At 29.2% G+C, this 13119-nt stretch overlaps 1 protein-coding gene across 1 annotated transcript; it reads right to left on the bottom strand.

The window, feature by feature from the left end:
- Window positions 1–2310: 2310 nt before the first annotated feature.
- LOC112278833 (casein kinase II subunit alpha-2) lies at window positions 2311–6672 on the bottom strand. Its single transcript, XM_024512673.3, has 11 exons — window positions 5921–6672; window positions 5679–5808; window positions 5282–5476; window positions 4895–5052; window positions 4227–4317; window positions 4056–4121; window positions 3693–3775; window positions 3449–3512; window positions 3145–3213; window positions 2921–3002; window positions 2311–2727 (listed from the first exon to the last, which is right to left on the bottom strand). The coding sequence occupies exons 1-10, from the start codon at window positions 6307–6309 to the stop codon at window positions 2943–2945; spliced, it is 1305 nt and encodes a 434-aa protein (XP_024368441.1). The 5' UTR covers window positions 6310–6672; the 3' UTR covers window positions 2311–2727; window positions 2921–2942.
- Window positions 6673–13119: the final 6447 nt, after the last annotated feature.

Below are 13119 nucleotides of genomic sequence, written 5' to 3'. Positions count from 1 at the left end.
AATTAATCCAATTTTTAAAATTTGATAATAGAATATTATTAAAAGTGATTTAATATATGTTTTTAAATATGTAACCATTTTAAATCACGCAAATGAGAAACTGCATATATTTAAAGTCAATAAAACGTTTTTGTCTTAGTTCAAATACATGTAGTTAAAAATAATTTATGCATCAATCTCTTAAACTATAATTGATGCATTCTTTTTCTAATTATAATTTAAAATTATAGTTCATATATTAATTATTTTCTACTATGAGATATGATATTAATTACAAAAAAATAGAACCACCATTCAACCTAACTTATGCACCAAACCAGACTTGTGAAATTTATCATTAATATCCTTATAATATTAAAATCAAATTATTTGATTTAAAATAATTTATTATATTATTTAAATGATGGCAATAAAATATCTTCAAAAAGGAATATTACCACTAAAAAATTTCATCATGAAATTATGAAAAAAGAATAATTTCTTTAATATTAATAACAAATTTTGATTTTTCAGTTTCTTGTTTTTTTTACTAAGTTGTGTTTCTGAGTCCTTTCTTTGAAGTTTTGATAAATCAACCTAGAAAATTTTTACAAATTCTCAATATCCTAAGTTCAAATTTTCTTTATTGCACTTGTTGAATCAATCTTAATGTTTGATTGATTTTGATTTGCCTTGAGGCATCTATGTGATGAAGGTTATAATGATTAACTATTTGGAACTCTAATAAAATAAAATAAATTTAATTTAATAATCATGATTAATAGAAAAATTAGAATTTTATCTAGAATAAATCAAAGTCTTTTATAAAATTTATTATAAAAAATTTTAAAAATAAAGATATGTATAAGAATTTACTTTATATCCCAACATCAAAAAATATTTGTCAAATTGTACAAATTCTGTATAAATAGATTTGTTTCCTTTTTATCCTAATAAAAAAATAATATTTTTGGATAAATGGTTTGCAATTCCCAAAAGAATGTGTTGTTAGTCCCAATACTATTCAACCTTGCATAAAGGCTTCTATATAACTCTACAATTCTCAACAAAGCCATTGCTTTTTCTTAGCAAGACAAAATGTATTGTAAGGTACCACAAATTTATAACATAGCCTCAAAAGGATCATTCCAAAAAAGTTTGGTGGAAACTTCAAGTGAATTGAGATTGGTTGGCAACATCTTTTGTAACAATCATTGGGATTTACTTAATGGTATTTGAGAGAGAATTCTAAATTACCAAATATGTATTAGAAGAGTTTGAGGAGGGTTTCAAATGTGATTGTTAAAATAAGAATTTGAGAATAGTTTCTTGATGACTTTAACAAACACAAGAGTTGGGAATATTGGTACCCAACCTCAATAATTATTCTCATAAGTTAACATCCCTAGTTGTAATTAAGAGCATGGTTTGAGCTATAAAGAAATAGGTACCCAACTAGTATCTAGTATTGGATGAACGAAAAATCTAGATAGCTGTCTATACCATAACTTTTTAATAAAAATTTGCTTCCTAATTGTCTCCACATATAAATATAAATGCAAATATATATATATATATATATATATATAAATAATATGCTAAATCTTGAATTCTTAGTACCAATACTTTGGAGCAACCCAACATTAGTTGCAAATCATTAATCTGCCAACAAAATACAAAATAACTACCTAACATCTATCCCTATCAACAAACAAATGAAGTAAAAAGGTCAAAGGGCAAGTTGGGTGTATAGTTTGTGAAATTGCATTGTTTGGGTACCGACTGTCTAGGCATTCCCAAAAATTATCAGCCTCAGTCACATTTCTAACCCTTCCTCAACCCTTACAATGCATATTTGGTGAATTGGAGTCGTAATAAATTGAGTACTTACTTTGTGCCATGGACTAGTACCAGCAGAGAGTATTCCCCTCAAACATTGCCAATTGATTCAAATTGTAATATCTATGTAGACGTGCAGTCATATATCAGCAACTATTACTGACGTATGCAATTAATCTTAATTCCTGACGGGTGTTACGTTACGCTTAGATAGTATCAACTGGGCAAGAAAAGATCAAATAAATCATGCTTCTCAGCGTCACGGACAGACCGTTAGATAAACAATACTAGCAAGTGTTTTCCTGTAAAAATACAAGAACTTACCTCGAAGTAAAATAGGAGTGGGAACTGAATCCCATAAATCGGAAATCAGAAATCACATAACTAGTATGACAAAAGCAAGTCTATTGCAAACTACTACACTCAAGCAGCTTGAATTGACCTTTTTCAATGAAGGAAAGTAAGACCCACACACCACACGGAGTACAAAAGTTCAGAAAATAAGCCCTTCATTCGCCCTTTTTTTTTGAGCAATCGCTGACAAAGATGAAGTTTTCTGTCAACCCTCCGTTGCGCCTGCTAAGTTCATGGCTCCTACAAATTCACTCTTTGCTATGATAATGCACGGTGACCTTCTTCGGTCGACAGAAGAAAGAGACATATCCCTGACCCATTAGCAAATCCAGGGCCGAGAAAAATAGTCTACATGCGTACTACTCCACCGGATCGATACAATGAACTACTTCCTGCCACAGCCCATTAACTCCAGAGGAGAAACAAGACACGTGGGTGTATAACCTAGCACAAGGATTCATCGACAAACCTTCGCCACCCTAATGTTTGTCTGGCACCAGATTTGAAAGATCCACTTGTGTTGCGTGCACCAGATAAGATAATTGCCTGCGCGTGCTGTACGCATACACTTTACACATTGGTATGGTCCCCAAAGAAATACATGGACATCTGACGAACAGTTCGACAGTTTACCAGCTTTGCACAAGTGAGACGTAAGATTATGAATCAGAGGTCCCTCATGCATTGTGGTTATGCTTCTTTTCCGCAAAACCATAAATCCAGAGAATAATGGAAGGATAGAGCATACTTGAATATGGAAGATCCTTGACTCAAGTACTGCGACGGTTACTTGCTTCCATGGAACGAACAGGATAGAAGTAGGGATGAGCCTGAAATACGACATAAATCAGAAATCACACAACTAAGCTCGACATGTATGACTCAACGAATTTGGATCAATTTGAGAAAATCCGTACATCGTGAAAGAACTGCTTTGTAACCAGCTTGCAACATAAGGGAATAGAAACATACCATAGCTTCCCTGGCAGTAAGCCTTTCTTGATGGTCATACCGCAGAAGCTTGTCCAAGAAATCTACTGCCTGCATAGGCACATGGCACAATCACCAAAAATAAAAATAAAACAAGGAACTAACTAAAGTGCGTAATTGAAGTATTTGCACGACTAACAATCGACAGAATAAGTATGTGGTTGAATGCTAAAGATCACCCATATGGCTTAGCAACTCATACCAAAACACAGCTCTTGAGCTACACAAATACAAATAGAATAGTGAAAAAATGTCAGTAGCAGTTCTAGAAAATTGAGATACGTACCTCAGGAGCAACCAAATGTTGGTTGTCAGAATTTAAGAACTTTGACCAGGGCTTCCTACTATGTCTGCAACGCACACAACAGAATCACGAAGGTTACACAAAACTCGGTGCGATTGTAACTAACACAACATTCCACCAACAGATGCTCAAGTAAAGCTTTCCACACAACACTACCATATTATATGAAGGCCAATCATTGTCATCAAAATCCTATGATCAAACACCCATCAGGATAAATACTAACCTTCCAACCAACGCCTCGAGATGGGGATCCAATTCCAACCGGTACTTGTTAAGGTAAGCATACAACTCGTCTGTGCCTAAAACCTGGCAGCGAGACCCAACCACCTCCGTTTATGTAAATAAAGCCGGTAGAACACCAACTTTCCCAGAATAACTCAACAGAGAAATTACAACATTCATTCATTTATGAAAATGACTTTCTCATGCCACTAAAAAACAACACACGCACACATAAACAAAAAGGAAAAGAAAAAAGAAGTAAATTCCAGAAGCAAAATATGTGACGTACAAAACCTAATATTTTAATCCATGTAGATTAGAAAACGCTTATGAAGGTAATCAACCCAGAGGACAATGAGCTTGCCTTTGCAATCTTCACAAGTTGATCATAATTGTCGTGGCCATAGAAAAACGGCTCCTTGCGGAAAATCTAACACCCAATGATCGACTATCAGGTCTATAGGAAGCTGGTTGATTGTAAACAGAATGGCAACAATGCATACGAAAAATCGTCAACAGAAACCGTCTTCCTCACCATGCCAGCAAACATGCATCCCAAGCTCCACATATCCAAGGCATAATCATAGTCTTGGAGATCGACAAGTAACTCTGGGCCCTTAAAGTACCTGATTCACGAAATGTCATAAAAACATGTAAGCAAAAAATGAAGTCCCTTAAGAATATACACATGCTGAAAGCAAATTTACTCCAGAACTTGGTAAAACCATAAACCAAGTGATTGTCTCATCCTAAAACATCCACAGAGAATATCAGAAGACCAGGAGTACGCATACATACTACTGCAAGTCTAATTAAGACAAAAATGAAGGCGATCCTCAAACAGATTGGTACGAGAAATAAAGCCACAACCTAGCGTACTGTAGGGGCTAAGAGACTCAACCCTAAACCCTAAACTCTCGGATCTCATGCAGCAGAATCATACTACTAATATGCTTCCCAACCACTCATAACCATTGAGATATACAGAGCTTGGCATAACAGACACCTCTTCATTACTCTAAGTGAAAGCGACCCAGCTACATTGCTCTAACAATGAAACATCGGCTCAATGAGAACGGAGGAACGGCCTACGTATCTCAGCGAACGATTCAAGTCAAGTGTTAAAAAGTGAATTTAAAAAAACTAGAAGAGCGTACAGAGAAAAGTTTTGTGATGATGCATTCAGGAATGATGCGTGCTGACCTAGACGCAACGCGCACGTTATACTCTTTTCCGGGATGATAGAATTCAGCAAGCCCCCAATCTATTAATCTTAATTTTCGCTGTTCATGATCAATCATCACATTATGTGGTTTGACGTCTCGGTGCATTATCCCTTGCGAATGACAGTAGTCCAAGGCCTGAAACAGAGCAAGCCAGTACTCAATCGATGAATAACCCAATGAAAATACCTCATACTATGATTGTTACAATTAGTTTTATTGTTGTTGTTATCATAATCTCTTGTATATGATCTAAAATACCGGGTATCTTTAGACGAGATAACAAATCCAACAAAGCTCACTGAAAATCTTGAACAGAGCAACGGTGGAAGATTTGCGACGTGATACTCTGGTGATCAGACACTACCTTCAAGAGCTCGTGAATATAGTACCGTATGTCATAGTCCGTCAGCGTCGGATACAGCACTTTGAAGTCTAAGTTGTTTACATACTCAAAAACAAGACTGGGAGTCTTAGACTGCTGGTCTCTGACAATGTCAAACAGCTTCACGATATTGGGACCTCCACACAAATTCTGAAGTATCTTGATTTCTCTTTTAATCTAACAAGGTGTGAACAGTAGACAGCCAGAATAAGTGAAGAAGAGATTAGTATCAGTTCGAAAGAATGCAAAGCGGAAAAATCACTGCCAAATCGTCATAACCTCCGGACTTGTCGAGGATTAAATTTACACTAGCTGTAACTTCAGTCTACACAAAAAAAACGGATTTCTCGTAAATTTTCGGTACGGCGGTGACCTGTACCTTTTTCTTCTTCACTGGCTTCAAAATTTTGATAACGCAACGCTCATTGTTAACAGTGTTGATACCTTCGAATACCTCGCTGTATTTACCACGCCCCATCTTCCGAACTACTTCATAGTCATCTTGATCGCTGCAGCATGGAATAACACGATTCTTAGGGCACAGCAAGCGTGCCAGTACAATTTCAACCAGAGATTCACACACATATAATTCTGTTCGGATGAAAAATCACGTGTCCATACCCCCATTGAATTGTAAGAGCTTCGTAATCCCAATAGTCTTTTGGACGCTGAACATTCACATCCGTATACACCCGGGCCTTGGACATCGCTCCAGGCCGTCGAACCGACTTTCCAATCTTCTGCGCCAGATTGGCGAAAGGGGGTATATGTTCGAGGACCTGTTCTCGCTCCGGCGAATTCCGCAGAAACCTTCTAAGTACCTCAGGAAATTTCTCGAAGAACAACTCTTTACGCAAGTGTTTCTTGTGTTCACACACTGAAACTCCTCTTCCTGCTAAGAACCTACACTGGACACCCTTGGGCCCGGCATTGATGATCAGTCTCGAAGACTGAGCCCATACGTCCAGAAACCCTACCTGCCGATTCCAATTAGGCAGCCTTCCTAGCATACATAAATTCTAGGTTACCCACCCCACTCGTCCTGCACACCGAGCTACAATCGACCTCAGAACTCCAACTCCTCGAAAACCCACAGCCAAAATGAGTGTTCACTAACAAAACCCCGAAATCCTTCAAACAAGTCTCGAATCAAACCCCAGACTACGGCAAGTACGAGATTCAATTTCCCCTAGCTGGCGTACTACTCATACAAACAACCACCACAATCAACCCGGAATCATAAAAACAAAAATAAAAAAATCGAAAACCAGAAATTCGAGAGCGCCACTAATTCTCGATACTCACAAGATACCAAGCAAACAAAAGTCGACAGCGATGATCTGAAGTGAAAAATGTGGCAATGACAACACAAAGCAGATGGCTGCGTAGCGAAGCAGGAAGAATCAACTAGAAAACGAGGGCCTAGCTTAGGGTTTCATCCATACAAGGATGAATGATGGGAGGCCACCTTCGCCGAGGATATGGATGAAGCGGAGCGATCTCATCTGTAGGAGTGGGTGGATATGAAGTGTCAGCAGACAGCTGTGCCACGTGGAGATTCCCCGTTGGTGGGACCTGGAATCCCCCACAATGCCTATCCAGAATCTTATTCAAAGGATTGTGCTTACGTGGCTGTAGGAAATGGGTTCCGCCACGTTGGCAGAAACTTTAGGCACTTAAATGTAAACGGGGCCTTTCACCAACACTCTCTAACAAATAGTGTGGAAAGGGGAAAAAGAAGAGTGAATTCCATGAATGAGTAAAAACTGATAGCCACTATGGAACCAACCAAGAGAAATGTTCAACCAGTCAATCTAAAAACTAAAATCTACAACAACAAAATAATATTTGAAGTTTTACAAATCCATTTTTTTTATTATTTTATTAATTATTTTATTTTATTTTACTTGTATTACATAGGGTTGTGGTTGAGTAACATAAATCTTGCAACACATACACACTAATTACTAATATATTCACCAAACTTGAAATGTAAGGGATTCTCCTATTCTTTCATTATGTTCCACAGTGGTTTTGTGAAGCACGAAAAATTTGTAATACAACCAACAAAGAGTGGCTAAATATTACCAACTTATAATTATGTCTTGTTTACTTACTTAGCTAAATTAAATACACAAGCTATTACATAAGACAACTTAGATACAATACAAACAGATAAAAGAAGAATTCTAATTGGATATGAAGAAAATAACTCAGGGAATTAAGAAACATGGAAAAGAATAACAAAATGAATAAATGTACTAAAGATCACAGTGCCCAATATTACAAGTTTTTGCTAGTTATCTATATATATATATATATTTAGGCAAAAAATTATTATATGCATTTTCTACAATTTGTACTTATGTGGATTTTAACTTTACTTTAAAAGTTTTCAAAGACTAACTTTATGTTATTTTTAGCATAAATATTATTTTTTAAAATCTAAATATAAATAAATATATATATATATATATTAATAAAAATATATGTAACTCCAAACAAAATATAAATTAAAGTGTCTAAAGGATATAATTACATCTTTAGTTAGAGTAGAAGTAGTTGAAAATTTTGTTTTGCCTTTAGTTATAACAATTTTTTAGAACTTTTGAAAATAATTTAATATTTTAGCCACCATTAATCACAAATTATAATTTAATTTAATTTCAAGTTTTAATTTTATTCTACATAATTAATATATTATTCTGTAATGCATTGCAACCACAAAAAAATACTATCATAAATTAATTTTAGAAATAATTGTGATATAAATTGGTAATCTGACTACGTCTTGTTTTTATTAAATGGTATAGCAAGTGTTACATAAAGCATTATATGTACCTTTGATGCAAGCACAAGTTTTCATTGGTACATGCTTTCAAGTACTATTTTTTATTAATAAAAAATGAAACTTCTTAATAAAACATAAATTTATATAGTGATACAAATCTTATTATATTTGAAACCATCTTTTTGATTGACAATCCATCATATATATATATATATATATATATATTATGATTTTTACTAAAAAATATATGATTTTTTTGAAATTCCTTTCAATTTCGTATATTTATTTATTTTTTGGAATAATAATTTGTATAATTTTTTAATTCTTATATGGCTTTAAATGATTAGTTATATCTTATCATAGAATATTATAAAACTAATTTTCAAAAATTTGAGCAATATTAACTTCTATCTAACAAATTTTATGTTTTTATCAATTTAATTGGTTTTTATTATTTTACACATCTATCATATTTATTTGACTAAACTTCAAGTAAATTTATATTATTTCATGAAAGTGTATTTATTATTATACAAATTAGACATTATTTTATAGAATTTTATGCTTAGATATTTGATTGCTTATTTTATTTATATTAATGAACTACATTATGAAATTAAAAGTCATAATACACAAATTTTATGAAATATTATAATTTGACTTAAATTACTAAAACCAATACTTTATTTAATAAAATAGTTTAGATTCAATTACTCTATTAAATATCTTTGTCATAAATTCGAGAACATAACTTCAATTTAAAAATAATTTCAAGTATAAACTAGCCTTAATTTATTCCGATTTTTACAATATTTTATACTTTTGAAATGTTGAACCATTAGATTTTTATAGATATGCTGCATGGCTATTAAAATTTTTCCAACAAGTTTTTTCCTTTGAAAAAGCCATGTTAAAAGTTACATAACTTGATGCTCAAGCCACAATTCTTATGGTACTTAATTAGCTTTCGCAAGGCCTTTTTGATAACTAATATTTATAGAGGTATAAATAAGATCATCTCTATTCTTGTCAATGCCTTTCTTGTATTTTAATCTTGTTTAAAGAATTTCTAGTTTTTCAATATTTGGCAATAGCTATTATAGTCTTTTTCTTTTCCTTTTGAAACTCAAGTTTATTCTTTTATTTATATTTTTTCTCCATCAATAATACATAAATGTATTGACTTTCAAGTTTTGTCTAGATTCATGTCCTTGAAGTCAAATATATATATTTTCAAATATATAAATACATTTATATTTATATTATGTTTATTTCATTTTTTTAAAATTAAAATAACACAAAGTTTTGTAAAAATATTGTACAAATTAAGTGGTTTATATAATATTACATGATCACGTAATTGCATTCATTTCTTTTATTGAAAATCAATGAAATAAAATTATAAATTTTATTTTATTACTAATATGTGTTTATATCTTCAGAATGATTTTTACTTTGCATTCTAAGTATTTGGACTATTATCCAAAATTATAACTACATGCTAATTTAATGAAGGATCTTAAAAAAATACAATAATAAATTATTGGATTCACTTTGAGATTTTACTCATTGTCTAACACAAAAGAACTTTCACAGGTTTTGCTAGAGTGAGGACAATGTTTTCAAAACAAAGATCTGATTAAGAATTAATAATTTAAAATAATAATCTTGCACTGCGAATCCTATTTCTTTACTCAACTTGTACTTCAATTTTTCTTCTTTTGGTGCTATATCATTTTATTGATAAGATCTAATTGTGATTTATCACAAATTTAACATCAGACTAATAATAAGAAATACATTTATAAATCATTCATTTTCTTCTTTTGGTTTTTTCTTAATTTAATAGATATATTAAACTTCACATTTGATATTCAAATAAAATTTATAATCCCAATTGTTGTTGTTGTTCTTGATTTATTTACTTATTTTCTTATTTTTCACTTGCTGATGACTGCTGCAATATCAAAGAGCACACAAGTAGTAAGTATTCATTTCATCAGCTAAACTTATAACATTACCAAAAATAAATTCTTATATAAAGAAGTATAATAATTTATATCAATATATATTTATATTTATATTTATATATTTAATATCAAAAATATATTTACATTCTTAAATGTACAAATAGAAAATAATCAACATAATATAGTAACTAATTTCTTAATTCATTATGTGATTAAATATGTTTAAGGTAGAAAAAAGGTTTATATATATATATATATATATATATATATATACATATTTCATGATTTTTGAGATTAAACAAGACATCATGTAGATATAATTAAAATTTATATATTCTATCCATTGTATTTTTCTTGATGTATTAATTCATAGTTGATTAATAAATAATAATTTGGTATTATGTTTTAAACAATTGAAATGTTTTTGTAATTATTAGTTTCTTTTAAAAATAAAATAGTTATAGACTTTTAAAAAAAATTATATACATCATAATAATTGTTTAGAAATACATATGAAATATAAGAATTGAAATCAATTCAAGTGTAAAACATTTTATATGAAAACATTACATAAAGCCATCACAATCAATGTTTTATGTAAACATATTTTTTATTTAAAAAAGTCTCCGATTCTCAGATTAAAAAAAATAAAAATAAAAAAAAAAAATCCGTGCTAATTATCATTTATAAATATTTTTGATTCCTGCACTAAGGAATTTTTATAGATCAATTGCTCATTTTATAAAAGTATATTTTAAAATGTTTATGCTAAAATTGTAATCATTATTGTTTCAAATAAAATTCTCAAAAAATAGTTACGAATTTTTATTATATGTTCTAAGATATTATATATATATATATATATATATATATATATATATTTAAACGAGTTATTTTTAAAAATGAAAAAATAATATTTTAAAATAGAATATTTATTTTATTATAATCAATATAATCATTCATATTACTAAAAGACCAAAATTATTTATTTTATTGATTTAATATCAATTATGAAAATAATTGAAAAATATATTTTTAGTTTCAAAAGGATATTAAAAATATTACATTTTAGAACATTGAGTTATGTTTTTATTACTTAATTTTAGAATCTGAGACCCTATATCAAAACAATTCTTAAAATGTATGCAGAAAATCTACTTTATAAAAGAATTTAAAAGTATAAAAATATTAATGACACACTTATATTATATTTTTATAAAAATACATGTGTCAAATAAGAGATAATATTTCACTTTACTTCAGTGGCAATGTGTGATTTTTTATTTATTTATTTATTTTTTACATCTAAATGTTGTATAAGATTTATTATTTTTTTTTCCAAGTAAATATGTTGACAAAAAAATCTTTATGTTGTATTTTGTAATTCACATGTAACTCAATGTTTTCAAAAATTCCGATACATTTAACAAAGAATACAATTGTTCTAAAATAATACATATTTTGCAAATGGTTAGTTTAAACATTTGGTTTTATAATTATGCAATTAGCGTGTACAATATATATTTAAAATTTTTATCTATTCATAATTATTGTAATTTTTTGTAATGTTATATTTTTATTTAATTGTTGTTAATTTTTTTTAATGTCATATAAACTTAAGAAAGTATTGTGAAAAAAGAAAATTAATATAAAATCTAATAGATATTAAAATTTTAATATTTAAAAATTTAGAGAATTATTTTGATTTCCATTGAGATGTTTATAAGAAGAAATAACTAGTTATTTTCAAGTTTTATTTGATTTATATTAACAGTTAATACATGTTACTTATTTCTTCTTTTACAATTACTTTTTCTGTATTTTTAAGACCAAATGTTTATATAAAAATCATGACTGTTTAGTATTTAGATTAAATTTATGAAATAAATGTCAACATATTTGTAGATTGATTTTTTATACTTAAATTAATCAATATATATATATATATATATATATATATATTGTATTAAATAAAAATCATAAAAAACTTAATATTCAGATAAGAGATTTTTTATTTTTATTTTTATTTTTTTTATAAAAGATAATATTTGAGGATTAGAGCTTAAAGTATCTACATATTTGAGGCTACTTTAAAACATATTACAGTGTCTTATCCAATGGCATAAATATAATACTGGTCACTATAAATTAGAGCTATCTAAAATATTGCTGACATCTGAAACATGTGTGTTTTTTTGTATTGATAATATTTATTGATGATTAAATTTAACCATCAGAAATGATATTACAATGATATACTGTAAGATGGAAAACATTAAATAATCACTCATGTAATATATTTATTTTATATCTATCTGTAATGTTTTTGTATATTTTGATTTAAAGAGACAGATTAATTGCAAACATGAGATACATTAGATTAGATTTTGAAAAGTTTTCACTTGAATTAATTGAGTTTTTACAACTTTTACAATCTACAATTCACATAAAGGTCTTTAAAAAGGTATTCTTCTTTAAATTAGATAATTATGATATATTAAGTTTAGTTTTGCAACCTTGCAAAGGCTATTTGGTGCCTAATAAATTCTTTGAAAGTATAGTAATTTAAAATGTGTTTTGTTAAGGTACTTATAAAGTATCAATAATAACTAAACAATTTTAGAATGTTTTAATCGAAATATTTAGCAGTTTTAATAATTCAAAGGACTTATCGATTAATTATAATTTTATTTTAAAAATATATATAATATATATTTTTTGATTAAAATTCATTAGACTTGAGAATTTCTTGGCTATTAATAACATAGAATTTGATTGCTTGTTATGGATCTATTTTTTAAAATGACACTAATGTTTTGGACACCTTTTGTTTAAATAAAGTAAATAATAATATTTAGATAAAAAATTGTAATGTCTATCTTAAGAAGCATCAAAAGAACTGATAGCTGTAACCTGGAATTTATATTATGAACAATATAAGTCAACTTCTGGCATATATATAAATATATATATGTATATAAATAACATTAATCTTATAAATACTAATATTCATATATATAGAATGGCTAAAGACCATTTTTTTATTTTTAATGAGAGCT

The sequence above is a fragment of the Physcomitrium patens genome, chromosome 2 (genome assembly GCF_059467195.1).
Source record: "Physcomitrium patens ecotype Gransden chromosome 2, ASM5946719v1, whole genome shotgun sequence".
Taxonomy (NCBI): domain Eukaryota; kingdom Viridiplantae; phylum Streptophyta; class Bryopsida; order Funariales; family Funariaceae; genus Physcomitrium; species Physcomitrium patens.
Note: the sequence above shows the minus strand (reverse complement) of the source record. Positions and strands in the feature narration are given on the sequence as shown.

Coding starts and splice junctions, on each gene's coding strand:
- LOC112278833 (XM_024512673.3), bottom strand. CDS start 6,309: ATGCTAGGAAGGCTGCCTAATTGGAATCGGCAGGTAGGGTTTCTGGAC. Junction 5,477..5,678: donor AGCCAGTGAAGAAGAAAAAG/GTACAGGTCACC, acceptor ACACCTTGTTAG/ATTAAAAGAGAAATCAAGAT. Junction 5,053..5,281: donor ATATTCACGAGCTCTTGAAG/GTAGTGTCTGAT, acceptor GCTCTGTTTCAG/GCCTTGGACTACTGTCATTC.